The following is a 25,380-nucleotide window of genomic DNA, read 5'->3' on the forward strand; positions in this document are numbered from 1 at the left end:
GAAGGGTGTTCAGCCTTCCTAGAGCAAGAACAGCGTTGCTGGGGCTCTGAAAAGTTAGGTCCTGGCGCCAAAGGAAGACTGTACCCCAAGGTGCTCACCACAGCAGGGCCACCTTCACCTGGTCCCTGGATGGTTCCCAAAGATGGAAACGACGTGCCCACACTAGGACCCTGGGCTTGGACAGGCCTCTGCAAGTCACCAGGGCCACCTCGTCGGTTTAGAGGGGAGAGGGCAGTACACTAGGTGAAGCGGCCTGCCCAAGCTCTCACGGACTCCGTTAGAACAGACCCAACACGAGCCCCAGCAGCAGTGCCTCTCTAAGCTTCCTATGTGCCTGGCAGCTTCCTATGATTTCACTTAATCCTCACTGAGCCTCACAAAGCAAGAGGCAAGTAAAAGTGTCATCCTGAGGAAAGAAACTGAGGCTGGGAGGATACACGAATCACGCAAGAACAAACCAGTTTTAAATGCAATCTAAATGTGGCCTTGCTGCTGTTTCATTTTCACAGATTCAAGGGGAATCTGTTTGTTCCAGTTTTTGGACAGATGCAGATTCCAGCGAAGGACAACTGCCTCCTGAAGTGTCAGTGTTCCCTCTCTGAAGTTTCCAAAGTGAACTGCTTACAGAAATGGCTACAACGACCCGCCTCCTGAATCCGAGCCCCCTGCCATGGGATTTAGCAGCAACTCCCACCAAGGGCCAGAGCGTATCCCTCTATTTGCAGGATCTGGGCCGGCTTTGTGATTTAACCTTGGGAATGCAATGGAAGTGACACAGGCCGATTCTGAGCCGAGGCTTTCTGATACCTTGCGTGCTTCCATTTGTTTCCTTGGACCCCTGCCAGCTGCCTTGTGAACAGGCCCAGGCTGGCCTGATGGAGGCTGACAGAGCACGAGGGTCTGAGCCAAATCAGCCCAATTGTCCCCGCTGAGGTGCCAGAGATGTTAGCAACTCCAGCCAAAATCAGCTATGCCCGGGCCAGGTCAACACAATCACCCTGCTAACCTGTGTCCTAAGCAACGACAAACGGTTTCCGTGGTTTTACGCCACCAAGTCTTGGGGTGGCTTGTTATACAGCAAAAGCTAACTAGCGACCCAGTCCTCCAACTCCAACTCGGCCCACCCAGGAAAGGCCTACTTTCCAAGGCCTTGCTTCCTATGTGAGGAATATCCCTTTTGAACCACAGAACACTTGAAAGGGCTGACCCAAGCCCCAAGGGGAGGCCAGAATAAAAAGGCCAAAACCCGCCTACCAGTTTGTGCCTGAGTTGATAATGCACCAAGTGTGGCCACTGACGTTCCCCTTCCCCACCCCTCTCCACCCCCCAGTGCACAGTCCTTAAGGCCACAGAGAAGCAGCCTGGCATACTGTTCCCATGGTGGGGGGTCTGCAGAAGGGGAGATCCAGCCATTGGCAGCAGCACACACGTCGGGACACACAGGCTACAAACGGGAGACCGCGTTTCCCGGTTTGCACGGAAAGAGCGGCAGGGAGCGACTGACTCACCGAGGGCACAGGTAAGGTGCCATGCCGGCTGAGAAAGGAGTTAGAGACGGACACACTGATGCCCTGAGTGGCACTGCCGTCCTCGGGGGTGAAGGCCACTTTAGTTTGCTGGACACAGTAGGAGACAGAGGAGAAGGAAGAAGCAGCATAGGAGGCCTGCTGGACAGAGGGACGAGAGAGAAGACAGGGAAGGAGAGAGAAAAGCAGACAACAGTCAGGCGTGTAGGCGAAAGGCCAAGCAGGCTGCTACCTAGTCTGCCGGACATTCCGGAGAGGGATGGCTTCTTGGCTCAGGTCAGGGATCAGATACCTGCTGACGGCTGGCTACCTGGACGGGAGGGGGCCCTCCTTCACTTCCCCACGATAGAGTTAAAGCTCACTTTCACACAAATTATGTCCACTGAAGTAGTGGTCAGGTGCCAGGAGGCCGAGTTTGAGCCCTGGCCCCTCCACTTATTTAGGGCCTCAGGTTCCCCCTCTGTGGGTATCGATCATGTATAAGCTGTGATCAAACAATATGATGAACGTTTAAATTAAAGAAAATGTATTATAGTAAAAGACTCATTGTCATTAATCCCCTCAAAATACTCTCCGTCACTTCAAACACACTTATCTCATCATTCTTGCCACTTTCTGCAGCAGTTCTGGAAGGCCTCTTTTGTGAGTGTCTTTAGTTGCGCTGTCGTAGCTGCACTGACGTCCTGAATCATTTTGGCCTTGGGGAAGAGCCAGGAGTCACACGATCCCAGATTTGGTGAACAGGTGGATGAGGACACACCGTAATGTTTTTATTTGACAGAAACTGCCGTGTACCAGAAGCACAATGTGACACGGAGCGTTGTCATGATGGAGGATGATTTACAGCACACTTTAAAACACACCTTCTCTCAATCGTAGCTCACACCCGACTGACTGCACCGAACAAGTTGAAACATGTCACACACTGTTATTAAGGTTCAACACGCTGCTTTCCACATTGAAAATCCTTGCCTTTCTGTTAGATGGACTCAGCAGCTGCAGTCACCATATTTTGTGACCACAAAGGAAAGGAAGGCTCTGTGTTACACTTCGCTTCTGGTATGGCAATTTCTATCAAGTAAAAACATTATGGCGTGTCCTCATCCACCTTATTCACCAAATCTGACTCTGCAATTTCTGGCTCTTCCCCAAAGTCAAAATGATTCAGGATATGGAGGTAGCCATGACAGTGCAACTAAAGGCACTCACAAAAGAGGACTTCCAGAACTGCTTCAGAAAGTGGTAAGAATGATGGGATAAGTGAGTTCGAAGCGAGGGGCATTAATGGCAATGGGTCTTTCACTGTAATACATTTTTTAAAATTTAAACACTCACCGTAGCTCTTGATCACACCTCGTAGTTATTCACGCGGCAGGAGAGTGCAGACCGGGAGCCAGGCTGCCTGGCTTTGAATTGGGGCCCAGCCACTTGTCACCTGTTTGACCTTGGGCATTACTTGAAGCTCTCTGGGCCTAAGGCCTTTCATCTGTAAAGTGGGGATAACATTGTACAGGGCTATTTATTTGCAAAGAACTTACCGTGTTTTCCGGAAAATAAGATCTAGGCAGACAATCAGCTCTAATGCAGCTTTTGGAACAAAAATTAATGTAAGACCCGGTCTTATTTTACTCTAATATAAAACCTGGTATAATATAATATAATATAATATAATATAATATAATATAATATAATATAATATAATATAATACAATACAATATAACATAACATAACATAATATAATAAATATAATATAATAAATATAATATAATATAATAAATATAATATAATATAATAAATATAATATAATATAATATAATACAATACAATACAATACCGGATCTTATTTTAATTTTTGCTCTTAAAGACTCATTAGAGCTGATTGTCTGCCTAGGTCTTAATTTCAGGGAAACATGGTAGAATTGTGCCTTCCACAGTGTACACAAGCCAACAGCATAAGTCATTAATTATTACTCCCATTTCTGTTGGTAAAATGGGATGACATTTCCTGCACGTGCAGTTGAGAGGGTGTGCCAAGCAGCCAGCATGGGTGAGCCTGGGCTTCAGTCATACTTGGGCTCTGTCCCCACATCTTCCACTCTGGCAGTGGGCTTTGAGGAAGCCTCTCCAGTGCTCTCAGCCTCAATTTACTGAAAATGGGATGACGGGGGCTGTGGTGTGAAGCCCCAGGAAAGCCCCAGTGCTTACATGGGGACATGCTCTGTAGGGTGTCTGACAAGCTCACAGGACCCCAGGCAGGCCTCTTCCTGGGGGTCCCCTCACTCCCGCCTTGTCAGCATGGTACAAGGTCCAGAGAGCTCTCTCAGACAGCCTGGCTCCAAGCATGCTCATTAGGGATCTGTCCCCAAATACGTGGAGGCCTGGGGCTCCATGGGTCTGGGAAGATGCCCAAGGACGGCCAGTGGGAACCTGTGGATGCCCACAGGAGGCGGTGAGAGCATGTCAAATCTCAATGAGATCTGGTTCAGCTGTTTAACCAAAAAGTTTAGTTAGGGGACCCCTGGGGCAGGCATTTATATTTTGGTGGTAAAAATCTCTTTCTGAAACATTTTCAGAGCAATTTACATTTACATTCAGGGCAGGTGAAGAACTGAGACCAAGTGTAACTCGTGAGACACAGCTAGTTAGTGGCAGGACTGGAACCCAGGACTCCCAGCTCCGAGCTCGGCCTTTCTTCTATGAGACGGGCTGTCTCGCAAGCGGCTGGCTGTGGTTCTGCCTGCTCAGCCCCTGTGCTCATGAACCAGGAGGGCTCAGGGGCTCCCGGGGCCGGGCGACGGCTCGTGGCCCCATCACAGAACTGCTGAGCCCCAGGGTCTGCATGGAGTAACCCAGGGTCCTTTGCTCTCCAGGCAGCAGCCATGTCCCAGGAAAGTCAGAGCAGCACCTTCACGTCCTCTCACAGTGGATAAAAGATGGCCCAGCTACCACACTGGTGCCCTCTTTGGTTCAAACACTACCGGACTGGCCAGCACGTGAGCAAAATAGCACATGCAGCTCTGAAAAAGCCCCCGCTTTGAGGCATACTCTTCCTGGGGAGCATGTCTCGATGGATTCTCGAGGCTAAGCAGAGCCCACTTGGGTAGTAAGCTGGTAGCAGAAAGGCGTGGAGGCATGCCCCCGACAGGTACCCCCCTTGTGGCCCCAGAATCTCCCAGGTTGCCCGCAGGATAGCCTGCCCTGTGCTGACTCGAGCTGCATCACCTACATGGAGTCCTTACTCAGGAGGTGTTTTTTTAGAGGAGGAAGGGTGCCATGCCTGAATTACAAAGCGGCTCTGTTTAAAGCCGTCCTGCCTCAATAGAGCTTGTTTTCACTGGGGCATCTCTGGCCGGGGTGGACGTAAGTCACGCTATACAGTTAGGCCCATTATGTAAATCAAGTCCACAGATGGCCCTACACAGACCGTGCCCTGTGCTTTGATTGAGTCCCTCCTTTCTGGGAGGTCTATATTGGAGCCAGAGAAGAAAGAAAAAAAATGAAGAGACTGTCAGCAGAGAAAACAAACTTTCTGAGTACAAGCCAGTCCCAGCTGCACGGGCTGCTCTGGAAAAGAAAGGCACCACGGTCCCCAGGGTGGGGGGATGGCAGAGCAGGAGGCCGGCTGCCCATGAGCGTGCTGGTTGGAGGAAGTGGGGTGTGGCAAGGTCACCAGTAGCCCAGGACCCTGGCCCGGCGAAGGATGAGGTTCTGGTTCCTAGAACCCGTCCCTTCAGGACGGGCGAGTCGGTGGTCGCTGGGGCAGTGTGGGGAGAGAGCTGGGAGGTGCCGCTTACCAGCTGCCGCTGCTTGGGGGGCAGGGCGGGGGGCGGTGCCAGCTCCTGCGGGGCGTCCCCACTGCTGAAGGAGTCGTTGAAGCCGTACACCTCCATCAGGTGCTTGTTCTTCTGCTGGTAGATGTGCTCGTTCTGCGGCGTCTGGTAGAACATGGAGGGCTGCGGCTCTGAGTAGTCTTCGAGCAGCTGCATGTAGGCCAGCACTGCGGGACAGAGAGGGCAGGTGGCGGCCCCTGGCGCTCTGCTCCCCTCCTCCCAGCACCCGGTGGGCCAAGAAAGCACCGGCACCCCACACCAGAGAGCACGAAGCACCAGGGGTGAGCCCTGTCGACTATGGACTCCGGGCGACAATGATGGGTCAGTGCAAGCTCATTGACCGTAACAAACAGGGCAGTCTGGTGGAGATGGTGACCATGGGGAGGCAGCGCGTGGGGGGGGCAGGGATACACGGGAAAACTACTTTCCACGCAGTGATGCTGTAAACCTCAAACTGCTCTAAGAACTAAAGTCTGCCTTTAAAAAAGCAGGGGCACTGCACCCCCTTGCTGAAAAGCCCTCGGGGGTTTCCAGGCACACTCGAGGGGCCCAGCTGAGGCCCCCAATGCACCACTTCCAGTTCCTCTCACTCAGCCCCGCTCTTCTTTCAGTTCCTGGACCGCCCTCAGGGATTCCCGCACATGCTGTTCTCTGCACTGCCCCCACCTGCTCATCCCCACTCTTTCCCTCCTCAGTGGCTCAGGCTCCCCAACCTGCTCCTCATTCGTTTCCTTCTCAGCTCTCCACACAGTGGCTCAGCCGCTGTCTGGGGGCTTTTTCTACTCATCTAAATTTTCCTGAGCACCTACTATGTGTTAGACTGGGACTACACAGAGGCCAGCGAAACAAATCCTCTGCCTTGTGGGCCTCAGCCTGCTCTCCCCGACAGAAAACAGACCGCAGTGGGGTGAATGTTAGGGGAGAAACGCATCCTGTGGGGCATAGTGAAGTGGGGTGGCAATGGGGTGCTTCCCTAGACCGTGGCTGAGCTATGTGGGGGTGGGGAAGTCTGCCACACCGAGGCTATAGGCCGGGCAAAGACCCAAAGGGGACGGGGTACAGGCGGGCAGGGCACAGCTGGCCAGGGGAGAGAAGGAAGTGAGGCGATCGCCAGGAAGGGGCCAGGAAGAAGCTGAGGCGGAACGGGCGGGAGCCCACAGAAGGGTTCCCGTGGGCTGTGCCTGGAGTTGCTCTGTCTTGAGAGGACGATGTGGGGCAGCCGTGGAGGAGGGGGGAGGGAGTGAGAGCGGTCTGGTTCAGGGCATATTTTCAAAGGAGATACAAAGGATTTACTGCCTCTCGCTCGAGAGTCGAAGCTCCAGGAGGGCAGGCCACATGTCCTGTCCACTGCTGAGACACTGGTGCCTGACATACAGTAGGCATCCGCAAACGTGTAGAATGAATGAATGAATGAATGAATGAATGGAACACGTGTCCCTAGCTGGTGACTTAGCCCCTAGTACTTGTAAAGTACCACTGGGTGTGCAAGAAATAGCAGTGATCACACTCAGTCCCCCCTTCCAGCTGCAGGGCTAGAAACACCCTCGGGAGAGGACAAACAGTAGAAAAGTGCTCGAATTCCAGCGAATGCATCCTGGCCATAAAAACCCTCCTGGAAACCCCAGCCCTTGCCACTGCTGCCGCCCAGCGGTGGAGCTGCCTGCGCCCAACGCCTGCTCAGGGGCAGGCTCCCTTGCCTGTGCTGCGCAGCAGGCAGCACGCACAGAGACCTCACCGCCCCAGAAGTGAGAAGTCAGAGAAGAAAGCCTCGGCTGTCATGACTCAGTGACCTCATCCTTGCAGGCACCTTCTCCCAGAGGCAGGTCCCTCCGCCCTCCCACGGGGGCACCCATGCACACTTTCACCTGACTTGTGGGGTCAGTGGTCAGAGTGCCACCTGCAGAGCCAGGCCCTTCTGAAGACTGCAGAAGGTTCTGGGACAAGTGCCAGTTTGGAGCTGACTGCCCAGTCACCTGGCGAACTTAAGGAGCTGTGAAGGCTGGGCTGGAGCAGACGCCCTTTCTCCAAGCCCCACGCACCTTTGAGAAGCGAATCTGCACTTGACATTCCCCACAGCAAAGCCTAGGCGAAGGCAGCTCTGAAATCCTGCCCCGCCTTCCCCTTCTCCAGGTGGTGGAGGAAGCGCCCGGGTGTCGGGGTATTTCCTAGACACACGTGTGCGCCGCAGTGTGGAGGGAAAGGCACGGTTATGCCCCTGCATCTGGGAACGCGCATCAGCACCCTGGCTTACAAGAGCTGCTGCACACACTCTACGCGGTGCAAGGACGACGACAGCTGGAGGGAAAAGGCCTCAGGTCTGGAAGCAAAGGAACTGAAGTCCGTGTGTGGCAGGCATGGGGATGGCAGGGATTTAAGTCACCATCCTGAGTGGGTACTTTCTCTGTGGTTCACCTCCCAAGTGCCATATGCACCTGCCTTGGCGGAGCTGAGATTCGGATACCAAGAGAAATGGCAAGGACAATTACGCAGGGCTTAAGTTTGTATTTTCAAATAACCACAAAGTTGGGGGCTTAACTGGAGTCCCAAGCCAGGCAGCAAACTAAAGGACAGAGACACTGTTGAGGATGGCAGACGAAGGTAGGGACGTGAACTTGCTCTTCTCTTCCTCATCTGGGGTCTAGGAAGACAGGAAATGCCTTTCTCTAGGTTTGTCTTTCTGGCACTCTTCACTGAAGGAGGGCGTTCAAAGTCACCTTCTCTATTTAAAAGAATCAGTAAGAATGTCTTAGCTCCAACCAGCAAGCCCTGATGGAACCAGGCCATAAAAGGCGGGCAGGAAAAGATGGTCCCCCCGTCAGGCTGGCTGTTGCTGCTGAAAATGCAGTTCACATTTCTCATCAAGTCCCACAATGCCTTTTTCTTACTGCTGCACAACCACCACCACTGGGGTCCAGAGGAAGATGAAAGGCTAGGGGGTGACCCCAAATGCCGGCCCACTGCTCCCTAAGACTGAACGCAACGACAGCAGGAAACTTCAGTAGGACGTGCTCTCCTGACGCTGGAGTCCTTGCAGAGAACGGCGAACCACGCACAGAGAAACGGCCGTGACGCTCACAACTTCGGGAACCGAGGGCCAGTCCATTTCAAAGGCAGACCCGCACTAGGGCTCTGTGAGCAGAGCAGTGCGGCAGCCTGCTGCGCCCGCGGGCTCCCGACTGTGGGCAGACAGGGACAGGAAGCTTGTCGGGCACAAGGGCTGTGGGGTGGCCCTTGGCAAGGGGGGCTGGGGACACTCAGGACATCAGAGGCTGCTCGGTGACACGGGGACTGTGCACGGATGAGCTTTGTCAGCATCCGCCAAATAGAAGGATGATGACGATGTCCTCCTCTCCCGCAAAGCAGCTTTGTGAAGAGTTTCTGGGGTCACAGTCAGACCGGAACTCTCCGAGGGTGAAGAGTGAACCTGAGATTAGGGCAAGCCTTGGAGAGCCTCGAGTCTGGGGTCCTTGCAGAGGGCCCAGAAAAGACAACCTGCTGTGTGGGGGTCACCACGGAAACCTGGATGGGGTCCCAATGAAGGAGGGTGCTCCCTTGCTCCTCAGTGTGGGGGGCAGGGTCCCTGCTCTGAAGCCCACATCTTGGTCTTGGGCAAGGCTTCGCTGCTTTGAGATCTGCTTTGTTCATCTACAAAACGGGAGCAAATGACACCTTTCCGGCCAGGTAGTAAGGACCAAATACTCGTACAGTGGGGTGTGCGAAGCCTTAGCCCAGGACATGCAGCACTGGGAGCTCTCAGTAGGTTTTAAAGGTTTGCAGGCCCAAGAGCTACAGACATCAATGGATGAGAGCAAGCCTAAATTAACAGAAAACATCTCAGCCCCCGGAGACTTGCGGCTGTTAAAGGAAACCATGGCCGCCTCTCCCTTTCCTTCCCTTCTCTCCAGCCCTGAGGACTGCCGCCCTGCACCTGTTCTAAAAGCCGGCAGAGGCGGCTCCTGGCTCCTGGGCCAGGCTGCACACGCATGTGCCGTTTGCAGGATGTAGTCCTGCCCTGAGTTCTGGGGAGGGGCGGGGAGGGGAGGAAAGGGTGTGAGCCCAGAGCACCAAGCTGCTCAAGTCAGGGTAAGGGGAGGGGTGGGTGTGGGGGAGGCAGCAGCTCTTGAAACACTTGCCCGTGCAGAGGCAGAGGCACAGGAGGAGACATTTCTGACACTGCCGTTTGTAGCTCCCTCCTCAAGCGCCCTGGTTCCTAACGAGCCAACGAACGTGACAGATGGCAATGACATCATTAGCCTCACAGAGCCAGCTCTCCCTTCGAGTTGGGGGACTGCACCGCTGAGGTAATTGCACGAGCTGGGCGACACCCCATGAGGATGACGAGCAGGGGGACATGTTAGGCCCTGGGGGGCAGCCTCCTTGCACGGCCCACCCAGCTGGCCCTTGGGGCAATCCCTGCTGTGTTTAACCCCCAGCTGGCCCTTGGGGCAATCCCTGCTGTGTTTAACCCGGCCAGGTCTCCCCTTTGAGAGTGGCCTGCCCTAGGAGAGCCAATCAGATGTTCTCACTAAGGAATTTGGAAGGGAGATTCAATTTCAAGTTTGGAGAAGTTCTCTGCTGGCTGCTTCACCTGAGGCCAGGAACCCTGGGGGTGGGGCTGCTGTGGCGACACACATCCAAATGGGGACAGCGGTCCGCCCAAGGAAAAACAAGCAGAACCGTGCCAGTGACATGGGGAGAGGGCAGGGGGCAGAGACAGAGGCAACGGGGAGCAGCGGGGGAGCTAGCAGAAAAAAAGGTCAAGTAGAACGCCACTTTGGAATTCAATGGCAAATTTACAGTTGGAAAATATTCAAAATACGAAAATCCAGAACGTCAGCTCCACCCCTGGGCGTCAATAACATCATGTATTAAAAGATCTGGTCCAAAAGGTGTCCTGAGGCCACCTCAAGTTCCAAGTCATTATGTGACATTTCAGAGCAAACAGGAGACAGTGGCACCAGGGTCTCTCTCATCAGCCACCCAGCACACTATCGGGGACTCTGAGAACAGCCGTCTGGGGTGGCAGCAAGCTCTACTCAAATTCACATGTCTACCATGCCTTACCCGGTTGTTGCTGTAATACTGTCCTGAATGCCAGGACAGTCGTTTCCCTCTGTCACCATGCGCTCGGGCCAGAAGGTCACCTGACTGCCACCTACCTACAAGAGGCCAAACACCTGGGCTCTGTGGAGACCAGATTTAACCGAGGCCATGAGGAGAGGTCAGCTTATCAGGCTTTAAAAACCATCACCAATATTGGCAAAATGGAGCTCCCAGAAGTGCCCACGCACGTACCTGGGGTCCTATCTTTTATGAACTTACGAGGCCACTGGTTTGATTCTGGTCTAATGCTTCAATAAAACACACCACCACTTTAGGTTACAAAATGTGCTTCCCGACAAAAGCTCAACAAAAGCTTACTGTGTTTGTTTTTCTTCTCTGGAAGAGGAGGCGGTTTTTCGGGGTCACCCGTTGATTCGGGAGCAGTGAAATCACCCACAAATTCGACAGAGGCTGAGGAACCTCCTTGCTGAAAGGGGAGAATAGCAGCAAAGGGCGTGAAGGGGCCGGCCTGGGCCGCGGCGGGGGTCTGCAGGTCCTCCTCGGAGATGTTGTCATACTGGGACGGGTGCCGCTCGTAGGACACCCTGCAGCCGGAGCTGTCCGCGGTCTGGGAGGCAGCGCTCCTGCGCTTCTTCTCGGGGAGGGCAGGCGGTGTGTCCGTCGGCTGCCCCGGGGCCAAGGGCCCCTCCTGCTGGGGACAGCTGCCAAGAGGCAACTGGAAAGGATGGCTAAGAAACGGAGACCCCGACTCCCCCAAGGACTCCGGCAGCGGGCTAAGGTTACAGGCCACTTGCTGAGGTATCTGGTCCACGTTCGAGAGGTCTTCCTGGAGGAATTCGTAGTCGGGGTCATACTGATCTGCATTCAACACAGGAAAGACGCACTGTCAGGCACAAGACCCCCGCAGAAGAACACGCCCCCCCCACCCCCCGCCCCGGGGCCAAGCCCTGGCTTTCAGGGTGGGACACAACCCTGCCTCCCTCCTCCCCTAGAAGGCCGTTGCTTTACTGATATTCTCATTTGTCTCCCTGCTTGTGAAAGTAAAAACAGACGGGAATACAGCTGCTTGCTAGTCTATTCTTTGTCCTTTCCTGTATCTTTCGAATTGCTTAAAAAGAAAATACGTGACCACTGTCGAAAATGTGGGAAAAAAACAATGTCAAAAATCATCCACAATCCCATCATCTAACTATAATTTCTGTTTACGATTTAATGTGTTTCCTTCTAAGTCTTTCCCCCCCACTCGAATTCTTTGTTTTTAAACCAAATTCAGAAAATACTATGTAAGTGCCCTAGCACTCTGCCCGCTGATCGATCACTAGATCACAACTGATTTTTTATTAGCTATGTATGATTCCGTCAAATGGACGTATCATAATTTGTCTGGTTTTCTACCACTGAGTAGGCAGATTATTTCCTGTTTATCACTACTCTTAATGATGCTGAGATTACATCCTTGGACAGAAATCTTGCTATAAATCTCTGATTATGTGCTTAAGATAAACTCACAGAAGTGAAATATCTAGTTCATGGGACACGAACAGCTTTGCTCTCTATAAGCCTCGTGCCAAACTGCCTTTCAAACTCGCATCCGGCCCTCGCTGCAGGTGGCCAGTGCCAACGAGGGCTCGCCTGTGCTGCTCACCTGCCCTCATCCTCTGTCAAAAGTTGTCAGGGGCTCGCCCCTTCATCTGTAGCTCTAGCACAGATGGCCCTCAATGTCGGCAAAGGGAGTCAGATTACACACTGACAGATTAACCGTAACAACAGCTACCATTTGAGTGTCTCCTATGTGGCCTGGTCTCGTTATTTCATTTAAACTTTCAACCTCCTAGAGAGACAGATATTGGCACCCTCCATTGCGCAGATGAAGAGACCGAGGCCCAGATTCTGAATGACTCGGCCAAGGTCACGTAGCCAGTGATTGGCATCACAGTACGACCTCCAAGAAGCCACCAGAAATGAGGGGACCGTAGTGACAATGGGCCCGCAGCCCACCTAGTGTTTCACAGCTTGTGTTCCGGGAGCACTGCCCGCTGTCCCTGTCCCTGTCCAGGGAGGACAGCTGCTCGTCCGACTTGCTGAGCTTGCCCATGCTGCTGCAGGGGGATAGGCGGGGGGACTCCCCGCCGTACGAGTGGCTGCCCCCCGACAGGCGCCTCTGCGCGTAACAGTCCACGTCAAAGTCCTTGAGTGGAAAAACAACAACAATCCAAGTCACTTCTTAGAAATGGTGGCAGAGACCAAGGGAGAGGGAGCTGGTCCATTTACTTAGAGAAGGAAATGCTGCCAGCCTGGAAACCTGCTGCAAAGGCCCACGTCTCTGAAGGAAGCAGTAACTGGAGTGTGTGGTTGGGGAGGGCCTCGGAGCCGAGCTCAGGTATTGGGGAGACAGCTCTGGGTTCCAGCCTGCCATGCCCACTCCCAGCCCCAGTCCAAGCCCCACATGGGAATTCTACCGAGTCCTGCAGAGAGAAGAACGACTAAGGAAACTTCAACCCGGCCGACAGACATCCTCTAACACACGGGGCTGAAGGAATGGACTTCCCAGACCCAAAGCCTCCCCCACCTTTCCAGGTGGGGCTGCATTACCTGTCTATTAATTCCAACGGGCAAACTAGAGCCACTGGTGGCCCGACTCATGGGGGCCACGATGGCCACTCGGGTGGGAGAGGGAGCTGACTGCCTTTTCTTCGGTGGCAACGCTGGTGGGGGACTGAAATAGATGGAGAAATCCCGTCACATCAAACAACCCAAACAAAACTCTTTAAACAGATAGGAGGGTACAGAATTATTCATTATTCATTATTAAACACTTCACACCTACTTTTTACACTTTCCACTCCCATCCCACTCCCCTTCTGCCAAAATAATTCTATCAGTGCCAAAAAAAACTAGTATCAGAAAAACTCTTTCTTTTCCTTCCATAATAAACTGGACCAGTTTTTGCTTGGCTAAGGCTACAAGGCAAGCCGTTGGGAGTTCTGGGAGTGTGTGGCCAGGGAGGGCGCTGGGACTGGACTCACGTCCTCCAGAGACGCCCCACGAGGAAGGTCAAACTTCCAAGGTTTCTAACAAGCAAGGGGCTGGGCTCCCAGTTCTTACCCTACTGGCACTGGCTTCTTTTCGGCTCATTCTACCCATCCATTCATCATATTATGTCATAAACAGAAGAGGGTGCTAGAAAAATAGAAAGTTACCTGTTATCCACCACCCGAATGCCAGGTAAGGGGGGTTTGGGGGGTGCGATCTCTTCATCAGTAGAGTCTGGGAGTAGCTCGGGTGGCTGTAACATGCCAGTTGTCTTGTTTAGAATTTCCATCTCTCGATCTGTCAGAGGGAGCTCAGATTGGCTGAGAATTGAAAAGAACTGGGATTACAGAAGGTTCCAGAACACAGGTGGGGAAATGACGGGTGGAAGGCCTGGGCAGAGCACTGGACATGCACCCTATACTCCACGGCACAGGCAGGGTTGCCAGTTGGGTTTCATCTCATCACCAACAAAAGACAGGAGATAGGCCAAGTCCTGACTGTATCCCAGTTTCCTCACCTGTAAAAGAAACCCTTAGACGAGATGATCTAAAGTCTCTCTAAATTGCTCTAAATTTATGTTTTATATTTGCACGTGGGGCTTGTAGTAGATAAGGCCAAATTCTCTTAAGCCAAATCTCAAAAACCCAACCTTCACAGTTCTTTCCAATTCTGAAGGGAAGCTGGTCAGGAGAAGCACGAGGTGGGGTCACTGTGCACACCTATCCCACCCTTAGAAGGAGTCATGGTGACTGTGTACCTCGAGACCAGGAAACACCAAACCAGGTGTGAGCTACCCACGCTCTAACATAACACAGGCACAGAGCAGACTCACTGAAACAAGAATGTGGGCCTCAAACAGTCTAGCTGGAATGGGCTGATCGACTGGGTTCCCATTTAAGGGCAGAGCCAATGTGACCACAGGGACGCGAGGGTTTAATCAGCACTTACCCATCGGGTTTGCAGGCGGGGGAGCTGGGTTTCACTGGGCTTGTTGGAGACGGGTGACCCTGCTTCTCAATGGTGAGTCTCACCAGCTCCTACACCCCACACAAGAGAAAAGCAATGAGGCCCGAGGAAAGTTCCTCACGGCTGAGTGTGCATGATGATGTGGGTCAGTGGCCTGTTCTCCAGTCTTGTTTCTGTGCCTCCAGCTTTCCCACACACCATAAATGCAAGCGTTATTTCACTGAGGTAATCTGTCTGACTTCCCAAAATGTCCCTGCCCTCCAAAGATACCTTCACAGCCTGTCGAGAAAGTTCAAATGCGTCAAGGTACTTCCTCTTAGAAGGGAGAAATGACAAACCCTGTTGTCTGAAAATGACTAAGTTCATCACACAAACGAAACTCCCGGTAGCACACACTGCCAGGCGCTTTGGGGGGAAGCAGCACTCCAGTTCTCTGCAGCGTGCAGGACGCTGCTCCCCAAAGCGCCTCTGGCTCTGGGAGGGTGGGTTCCGAAAGTGAGCCAGTTACGGGAGTGGTGGCAGCTGGGGTCCTGAGGTGACTGGCTGGGATCTTTGTCAACAGACAGAACGTTCAGGGCATATTAGCCAGCAGAGAAATAACCTTAAAAACGACTGTTTCAATAGAAAAGGTGGAGGATGAGGAGGAGATAGTATCGGGCTCACGTGCTTTCTCAGTCAGAATGCACTTCCCCCGTCTGTCTGATGAGCCCTCATGATGGTGTACCCCGAGAAGCACCACTCAAAAATACAGGACATTTCCACCGCTCTCTCGAGACAATCTGCCCCACTCCAGCCACTTTTTCCCTCGAGCTTCTCACATCACCTTTGCCTAGAACTTGATGTGCGTCCCCGGGAAGCATCCAGCGTATGCTTACTTGTGCCTATCGTCTTTCTCCGAACAGCTTCGTGGACAGCTAACTCACATGCCGTAAAATCCAGCCATTCAGAGGCAGTTTGGTGGCTTTTAGTCTGGTCACAGAGTTGTGTCACCATCAACACAATCAATGTTAGGACTTTTCCTCATGTCCCAAAGAAATGGTATTCCCAGTCGCTCCTCCCTTCCCGCCGCCCTCCCAGACCCAGGCAACCACGACCCTACTCTGTCGCACAGCGTAACACCCACAGCTCTGTGCGCCTGTGCCTGAGGGGTCTGTCCTTCTCACTGCTGAGTTGTATGGGTGAACCCCACTTTCTCTGTCCACTCTCCTGTGGATGGACATCTCGGGAGGACCCACATGTGCTGTAGCCGGAGTTCAGGCTCTCAGCATGAATGTCTATTAGCAAGTTACAGAGCAGGCGGCCATGGACGCAAGTGGGCACTCAAGCGATGTGTCCCTGCAAAGCCTCCCAAACTCAAAACGCCACACACAGGAATCACAACAGACGCGGTAAGGCAAAAAGAGAGCCTTGCTAGAGCAAGGATTGTTTAGAAAGAAGATGAACACACCAAAGAAACATCAAAGAAGAAACCCGCAAATGCAAATACCGATGATCGATAATCAGAAGAGTCTCCAGTTTAGATGGTAATAAAACAGAAACTTCCAGACATGGTGGATGGGAATAATGCTTTGGACTTTCTAGAGGATGACTTATCAGTACATATCAAAAGCCTTAAATATTTGCATTTTTAAACAATAATTTAGCCCAAGGAAAATGTCATGGATGTGTGTAAAAATTAAGCCACCAAGGATGGTGATCATAGCATCATATGTAATAAAATTAGACTATTCCCTATTCCATAATTAAGTATTCAGTACTAGGTACTGATTACATAATATGCTAGAACCAAACAATGGACCATTATATTGCCATTAAAAACCAACTCACAACAAGAACATATGACAGCATGAAGAAAAAATGTAATACAACGTTAAGTGGAAAAAAAGCCAGGTGGTACACTGGTGTATATATAGTACGTTTTGGAAATAAAACCAAACCAAGAACACACATATAGTAAAAAATGTGGCCATGAAACACTCCTTCTTTTCTTGTTTTTGTTTCTCTGCTCTTTCAAAATTTTCTACAACGGGTATGTGTTACTTCTGAAATACTAATTTTAAAAAAAATCAATAAATAAAGACATACTTCATATAACCAGAACCAGCGTCACCGCCCTCTCACAGCTGATACCTATTCTTAGAGAAACGTGTAGAATCAAGTGCTGGCAGAAGAAAGGTTAAAATTTTCCTGTTATCACACTATAAAAGTTAAATAAAATCTCACGAAAAGTGCAGGAACAGCTACCTAGCTGGGGTTCACAGACAGGATGGAGATGAGACCAGGTGACTAGGAGAGACAGCAGGTGATATGAAGGCTGCACCCATCGCCTGGAGGATGATGGGAAAGGCAGCTTGTCCTAAAAGCACGTCACACAGAAGAGCATCATGGCCTCAGAGGGAGTCAGAGGGCCAGGCAAAGTGCCTTGGAAACCCCACATTCATGCTTGCTCTTCTTTACAAGCAGGGCAAAAGGAAGAGTGAGATCTGCCTGCGTGCATCTGCTGACGTAAGAAAAAATTCCACTAATTCTTTACTGATTCGTGAGCAATTATAATTAGAATGTCAGCTTACTGGAGAGGTAACTGGGTGAACTCGACTAACAAACGATGGCAAAAGCATCATGGAATGACAGGGACATGTGCAAGCATGCAACCGAATTCCAAAATGACATCACGATTAGCCGCTCTCCCTTCCACCAGTGCGCTGGCCTAGACTGGAAGTGAAAGGGGGGCAGCTTTGTGTACCTACCACCCACCTTCCAGCCCAAAGAGACCAGCCAGAAGGTGTAGTCTCAGCCTGCCTTCAGCATCACAGACAGAAGAGAACCCTCAGAATGTACACGTATCCAGCTATCATGCCAACACCCTGCTCTCCTTCGGAAATGACCGACTCCTCCTGTTGAAGGCAGGGTTCCCGAGAGGATGTCACGCTTTTCAATCCACAGGTTAGGAAAATGCTGAGAAAGACAGCACCAAACCGTGTGTCCAGAACCAGTGACCATAAGCTAGACAACTGCCAGTTCACCAAAAAGCAGTTTTCAAAAGCCAAAAGGTATTTGGAAAAGTGCCTTTCTAAATAAATACACAACACTTTATTTCCATGTGCATTTTATTGCTCTTGAAAATGATCAGAGATGCTTTCACCTTAAATGACCTTCACCAAATCAAGGTACAGCCCTGGTGCCCTATCCATTCCCATTTCCTTCCTTGGCACTGCCTGGCAGAGGGGCCCCTGTGAGGTACCCAGGATCAACACCAATGTCCCGAGACTCACGGCCATGCTGCCGCCACCACAAAGGTCCCCAAGGATGCCACGTCGTGGCCGGTGTGCTCCAGGTTCACGCAGAGGGAAAACATGCTTTAACTGAAAGCACACCATTTGCCAACCCACGGCCTGAAGCTCCTGCTCATGCCCCATCGCTGCCTACCCTCTGTCACTTTCAGGCCCTGTGGATTTTGGGGACCAGAGCCCAGGGAGACATGTACTTGTGGCCATGACACAACCCTCGTGCGGGTTATCTGTTCTGAGACATGTTCTTCCCTCAGGACACTGAATACAGGCCAGTGGGGAGTTTCCTGTAACGGGTGGCCTGCCCCAGTGTGATTTTTTATGGTGACAAAAAGGGACCTTCCCTGCCCACATCCAAAGTGGGTGAGAGGCAGTGACAGAAGAGAGGAAGTGACTTCTTTCTCATCCACACTCACGAAGAGGCAAAATGCAGCGCAGGCTCTGGACAGGGGTGCCGAGCGACTCCTGGAGGTTGATGCCTGGTCCCAAGGCAGCCAGGGGTCTTGGATGTGCCCCTCAAGTGGGACGCCACAGAGGCCCACAGAGAGGCAGGGCCGGGCTGGGGACGTGCTGGGGGAGGGGCACAATTTAAAATATGGGCACCTTTGTGTCCAACATAATAAAATCAGGTAGTAGGGGCAAGACACTACAACGTCAGCAATACATGCCTACAGGAGCCCCCCAAAAAGGCCCTGCAGGAGCTCACGGATAACTGACAGACCTCCTCTCAGCCTTGTCACTAAGTGGAGCAAGCAGCGCGAGACAGCACGTGTGGGCCCCTGAAGCCAGACTCCTGGCTGGGACAGAACGTGCTTCTACAGCCCAACGCCCTCGAGAGTGAAAAAGCAGGAAGTGTTTGGTGCAGTCTTCACGCTAGCACGTTTGCCAGAAAAAATCCTTTGTGAGCGGCTCAGAAAATAGGCTGGAGAGAGGGGATTGGAGGAATGAGAGATGTCTTACTTTAAGTAAGACACCCTATTCTTTTAAAACACAAAACAACAACAAAAAATACCCCCAAACCCTGAATGTACGAAACTGAAATAGATGTGTGGTGCATTTTTTGACTTACCAAAGTATATCCCATACGACTCCTAGAGGAAAATGTCTACTACGTATAACCAATTGTCCTCTTTCTTTTCCCCTCTCTTCCTTTCACTTTTCCTCCTCCTCTTTAAAGCAGGAATACTTAACCCACTACACGTGGTAATTACTCAGCTTCACGGTGACTAACAGGAGTCTAACCATGCAGCCACACAAAGAGCTGCTTCAAATGACTGCAAAATGACGGGTAACCTGAAGGTCAAAACTAATTCTGGAACATGTTAATAACGTCTTAATAATCACACTGACGGAAGTAGCAGGTGCTGTTATGCTGAGACGGTTACGTTTGTAGTGTGGGAAAAACCAAGTAAGTCGTTATGCTGAGACTGTTGAAACTGGGATTTTCAGCGTGGGAGGGGGAAAATTCAGACACAAGTTTGAAGAGTTTAAGTAAAAACCCTGGTGGTTCTGAATGTGAATTGGATGTACTAGTATAAACTCAAGATGTACTGTTTTAAAGAAACAAAACACGGGACCAAACAGGAGCAATGAAGAAACCTGAGCCTTGGAGTGTGGACTCTAAATACCATTTTCCACTAAAAGGAACCAGGTTTCCTCAAAGGGTTGGCTGATTTCAGGTCTGTGGTAAGAAATGTACAAGATGACTTATAACTCAGTAATAAAACCACAGATAACCTAATTAAAAATGGGCAAAGGATTTGAAGAAACATTTCTCCAAAGATATACAAATGGCCAAGAAACACAGGAAAGACACCTGCCATTGTCACCCATTAGAGAAAAGCAAACCCAAACCACAGGGAGTTACCACTTCACAGCCACCAGGACGGCAGTGCAAAGACTGACCGATGGTGGCAAAGCTTGGTGAGAAGGTGGAGAAATTGGAACCCTCATGTACTGCTGGGAGGATGACACAAAAGGACGCAGCTGCTTTACAAAGTGGTCTATACAACCTGGCAATCATACTCCTACGTGGACACCCAAGAGAAATGAAAACATGTCCACACAAAAACTTGTCCACGAATGTTCACAGCAGCAGTATTCACAATTGCCAAAAGGTGGAAACAACTCAAATGTCCATGAATAAATAATATGTGGTCCACCCACACAATGGAATGCTACTCAGCCATAAAAAGGGATGAAGTTCTGACACTCGCTACGACGGGGACGAACTCTGAAAACGTGATGCTGAGTGACAGGAGCCAGTCACAAAAGGCTACACAGTACATGACTCCATTTATATGAAATGTCCAGGGCAGGCAAATCTATACACAGAAAGCAGCTGAGTGGCTGCCTAGCTATGAGGGGCGGGGAAGAAGAGAAATGGGCGAGGGGGAGTACAAAGGGTATGGGGTTACTTTCTGAAGTGACAAAAATGTTCTAAAATTGACTGTAGTGATGGCGGCACAACTCTGTGAATATGCTAGAAATCATTAAATTGTACATTGTCTATGGGGGAACCACATGGTATGGGAATTATACCTCCATAAAGCCATCACCTATATAAATAAATAAATAAATAAGCACGCACAGGGTGAACCCGCAACGCCTTTTCATCCCACAAGTGAGAAAACAATCAAAGGCTTCTAGGGTCATGTCACAATGAACTCAGGAAATGACCTGCAGCGTTCTCTGTGCGGAGATGGGACCTTGGCATTATTAAGGACAGTAAGTGCAGGGAACAGAATCTACCAAGGGTACTTACATTCCTGAGTTCCAAATGATATTTAAAAAAAACTGAATCCCTTGGTCTTGTTAGAGGATGCTAGGAAACCTCGTTATTTTGATATCTGGTAAGTAAAGGAAGAAATTGAGCACTGACTCCATCTTTCCTCCGAGGATTGTAATTCAGGATGATCATAAACTGAGAAGGGAAAGACTCTCTGTTAGATGTATTCCTATCGAGTAAGATGTAAGAATAGCAGAAAGAGTGAGAATGTCATCACTTTGCAACCTTTAGTGAACGGGTCTAGGCAATAACCAGCAATAGCTGTTAACACCCAAAGGAGAAGGCGCCTTTTGAAGGACACGCAGGCTCCCCATCTTGGGAGAATTCTTCTAAATGCAAGAAACCCCAATCCGATTCGGCCTCTGGTTTTACAGGAAATCCCAGGGACGGAGGAACATGTTAAACAGCACTGCACAGACGTAATCCGCGAAATCCAGACTGTGGGACACGTTTAGGAAAGATGACCCTTCCTAGAAAAGCCAGTAGGTTGCGAGCAGGAAATAGCGCGGAGCGGATACACACAGATGAACAAATTGCAGTGAGTAGATGGACTTCCTTTGGATCCTGAATTGAAAGCTGCTGAAAAGCAGCAAACTACCTGCAGGCCAAACGCAGCTCAGGGCTTGCTTTACAAGGCCCTCAAGGAGAGCAGGCTTTGTTCAAGAAAAGGAAATGTAAAGAATCAGACAAAGAATGTGCGACTGAGACCAACATGCAGCAGAGACTGCATGGAGCCCGAGAGCCTGAGATATTTACTGTCTGGGCCTTCACAGAGAAAGCTGGCCTTGTTCTGGAGCCACGTCCTAAGTCACTGACCGAGGAGACGACATGTCGTCTGGAATTTGCTTGCAAACCAGCCAAGGGAGTAGGGAGAGGGACAGAAGAAACAAGACTGGCCGTGCGTGGACAACTGTGGGACTATGTGATGGGCTGCGTCACTGTTCTCTTCTTGGCGAATGTTTGAAATTTTTCATCCAACAATTTAAAAATGGGCTGAATGAGGCATAAAAAGAGATGGATTATTTGAAATGTCAGCGTGGCAGACAGCTAGTTGCCCCACAGCATCTGTTCTTTCTTATGGACACGTGTCCAAGTTCTGGCCAGTAGAATGTAGGTGAAAGTTCTGTGAGGCCTAGTGAGGAAGCACCCCTGAATGGAGACGGCACAGCTTCCTATTCTCTCTTTCTCCTTGCTGGCTGGAAGGTAGTCCTAATGGATGGAGACTGAGCAGCCACCTTGGACCATGAGGTGAAATCCATGTGCTAAGGATGGCAGGAAAGCAAGGGGAGAAGACCTCGCCCTGGCCATTTTGTGAAAATGTCACATAAGCCTTGGCTGCCTATCTCAGGGCTTCTTATATATGAAACGGAAGTAAAGTTCTGTATTTTAAAATTCAGTTAAACCTAATCCTAACGGATATAGGCAGGAAAACATTTCTTCCAAAATATTCGTGTTACACAAAGTAAATGTACAGAAGCCCAATTTTGGGCGGTGGCAGAACTACAGGTATTTCGAGTTTCCCCCCAAGTTTGTCAGTGTAAAGCTTTTCTTTTTTAAATTAAAAAAGAAATGTGTGTGGATGGGGGTGGGAGCAGTGTGGTTGGAGGCCAGGGAAAGAGGCTCGAGGCCTGAGAGTGGAGACCCCGAGAGTCTGCAAACAGGGCAGAGCAGAGCCCAGAGAGATGGGTACAAAGTTGTAAATCTGAGATCAGAAGAAAAGCTGCAATTTAAATGGTCAAGTTAGGAGGAAGAGCTGGGTGTTGGTTTCAAAAGGACAGACTGGGGTACGTGTTTGACCTTGAGGAGCTCTGTCTCCTGAAAGCCAGACTGGGGTGCTTCGTAGAGATTCAGGAAAGCAAAGGTCTTTCACCTCCTCCCTTGGAGAGGCTCTCTCATCTCTGAGCCTCAGGCTGCCCCGGGTAGAGCACGTGACCGGAGCAGATGAGATCATAACAGAAGTTTATCCTTTACCTGAGCCTTACAAAGTTCCATGGAAAAGGGCCACAATCATTGTCAAGTTGGTAAATGTGAGCTGTTCCAGAAATGAACATTTCCACAGTTAGCAGTACTTACCCACCATTTACGGGGCACCCGGTACTTACTAGGTACTTTATATACATTATTTCACTTAATCTTTCTTCAAATCTTCAGGGTAAATATTTAAAAACCTACTTGAAACTCGGAGACGTAACTTGCCCAAGGTTACAGAGCTAACAAGTGACATTTACGTGAGGGTTTAAGTAATAAATGGTGCTACCCATTCAGGGACAAAAACAAAGTAATCCTGTTTTAAAAACACTTCAGTCCTTAAAAAAAAAAAAAATTCCATTCAACAACGGAGTTACTTGAAAGATGGTGAGTCAGTTGAAAGAAGTGCAGTGCCAACATTTCTCCTCTAAGTGGGATGACGACACCCTCATGAATACACAGCCCCGCCCCTCCCAGCGGACTGAGGCTGTCACATCACTCCCACGCGGGCTTCTAAGGGGACGGCAAGAGAGGCCGGCAGCCTCTGGCTTGGAGGTGGGAGCACACAAATCCCTGGGCGGCCCACGACCCCTCCTCGTGGGCGGCGGCTGAGGGTGCTGTGGGTGGACAGGGGTGGGTGGGCACTGACTGCTGATCGGCCGCAGCCTCAGTTCCCACAGCTGGAAAGGGGCAAGTGTGCTGCCTCGAGAGCTGTTATCAGCACTGAGTGGGTACCAAATAGTAGCTGCATTACTCTTAGACCTAAGCAACAAACGCCAACATGGCCGTCAAGGGTCCCTGCTGCCTTGACTGATCTCAACGATGAGAAGCTTCCAGTAACACAGGCCAATGCCTGCTCATCCTTCAGGCTTTAGCCTGTCTGTGCCTTCCTGGGAAGCATCTCTGCCCATCCTGAGAAAGGAAGGCCACCTGTACACCCAAGTAATACCACGTGCCATTTTTTCTTCATAGCACCAGTCTTACTTACAATGATAGAATTACACGTTCTTATTTGTTGTCTTTCCCTGCCTTAGACTGTAAGCTCCATCAGGCAGGCACCGTGGGCTTTGCTTATCACTGTATCCCCCCTTCTATCACACTGCTGGCACCAAGAGGTTCTCTGTAAGTGCATGTCGGAGAAATAAAACAAAACCAAGTTTATAGAGGCCCTCACCTGAAGATGTTTTTAAAACAACTGTGGAAAAGTTCTTTGCTTTCAGACACTGAAAAGTTTATAATTTATAGGTTCCTTGCCCTCCGTCTCATCTTGGTCAACATGAAAAATCAAGAGAAATTTTTCTTTCAACCGATCCAGTAGAGCTTTCATGATTCCATAAAGGAAAATCTACTCGGGCATGTCACAAAGCTATACGTCGAAACTCTCTCTCCTATTTTGGACGTTCTCACTTGTTTTGAACTTCTCATCACAATCAATTTGGTAGGAGGAAACCTTAACAGTGTCACCTGCAAAACAGCAACTTTCAGTAAATGGCATTTCCAGAAGCCCGGATGGGAAGAGCAAGGAGTGGGTGAGCCAGAAGCCCACAGACTGCTGCTGAAGTGTGACCCAGGTCGTGTCTCATTCTGGCCTTGAGTTCAAAGAGCTGCTGGGAAAATGGAATGAGGTAACGTATGTGACTGCACCCCAAAAGCCAGAATGTGCCATAAGGTCTTACACGACAGCCACTGGGCTACACCCTTGAATCTCACTGGCCAAAATAGGTAACGTGTGACCTAGGAACTCTGGGAAACGAGGAGAACCTGGGAGCTAGAAGAAATGTTGATGTCGTCTAGTCAAGCCTCTGTCTAAATGAACTCAACAAGGTCCCAGCAGACACAGTAGCCCTACACGGTGCTGGAGGTGGCACGCCACCAGCTTCCTCAGCCAGGAGTGTGTGCTGGAGCAGTGGTAACATGGTATGGTAAGCAAAGCCTTCTGAGCCTCTCTTCTGAGACGTTTACCCTTTGGGGGTCCTTACTCCACTTCCCAGAGCTTGTGGCAAATGTGAATCCAAGGAAGCAGCTTTCAGAAATCTGATAGCATGGCTGCCTGGGAAAGAAATGATGTTTTACCTAGGGTAAGTATCCCAGCTATGAGTTTGGACTGAAGGGTCTAGACGGGAGGAGAACACAGGTTTTTCAAGCCAAGAGACCTGTGCAGGCATACGCCTTGAGCACAGCCTCAGTAACGGAAGGCAGCTCAGGTCTGAGGGCTAGGATGTGACAGGGTGTTCTAAGACAGCCTGTGTTAACTAATTTAATCCCTCCTACAATACAAACACTACAATACAGGACACCACCCAATGTATTAGGCTGGTGCAAAAGTCATTGCAGTTTAAAGGTTACAAATTGCAGAAACCGCAATGACTTTTGCACCAACCTAATCCCTCGTTTATAGATGAATTAACAAAGGTCCAGAGCCCTCGAGTGAGTTGCTCAAGTTCACAGACAAGTGGTGAACTTGGGAGTCAAACCTAGCCGGGCCCCAAGGCCACTCTCTTCGCGCTGTATTAGATGGCCTCACGTAAGAGCAGGGTCCTCCCCCTCTGCCCTGCGCACAGCCCTGTCCTGACAGGCAGGCCCCACCCGGCTCGTGCCCTGTGTTCTTTCTGCCTTGCTCCTCATCCACTAGGATTTCTTCTGTCAACAATCCCAGGCACTCTCTGGCTTCGGCGTCCCTCCTTCCTTAGGACACAGTTTCCTACTGCGCCACCTCTGACTTTCCAGGGAAGTCAAGTCACAGACCACGTGAGGGACTTCGACTACAGACAGCTTCACTTACTCATCTCAATCCTGATTTGTACCAGGAATCCCAGTTTTCAGAACACGGAAAGCTGGCAGTTGACCAGCTGGGAGTTTTGCTAAGAGTCAATGAAAAAACAATTTTCTAGCTGACAAGCATGCAGAGCCAGAGTTT

The 25,380-nt window shown here is 50.5% G+C and overlaps 1 protein-coding gene across 1 annotated transcript in view; it reads right to left on the reverse strand.

Moving 5' to 3' along the window:
• RAPGEF1 (Rap guanine nucleotide exchange factor 1) overlaps positions 1 to 25,380 on the reverse strand; it is a 131,732-nt gene that overhangs the window by 32,122 nt on the left and 74,230 nt on the right. The window contains exons 6-12 of the mRNA XM_081065820.1: positions 14,403 to 14,491; positions 13,622 to 13,774; positions 13,014 to 13,137; positions 12,420 to 12,609; positions 10,779 to 11,279; positions 5,322 to 5,524; positions 1,509 to 1,667 (exon numbers count right to left, since the gene is read on the reverse strand). Of these exons, the coding sequence (XP_080921946.1) occupies positions 1,509 to 1,667; positions 5,322 to 5,524; positions 10,779 to 11,279; positions 12,420 to 12,609; positions 13,014 to 13,137; positions 13,622 to 13,774; positions 14,403 to 14,491 (1,419 nt within the window). The remainder of the gene's footprint in view (positions 1 to 1,508; positions 1,668 to 5,321; positions 5,525 to 10,778; positions 11,280 to 12,419; positions 12,610 to 13,013; positions 13,138 to 13,621; positions 13,775 to 14,402; positions 14,492 to 25,380) is intronic.

This window comes from Rhinolophus hipposideros (genome assembly GCF_964194185.1).
Source record: "Rhinolophus hipposideros genome assembly, chromosome: 11".
Taxonomy (NCBI): domain Eukaryota; kingdom Metazoa; phylum Chordata; class Mammalia; order Chiroptera; family Rhinolophidae; genus Rhinolophus; species Rhinolophus hipposideros.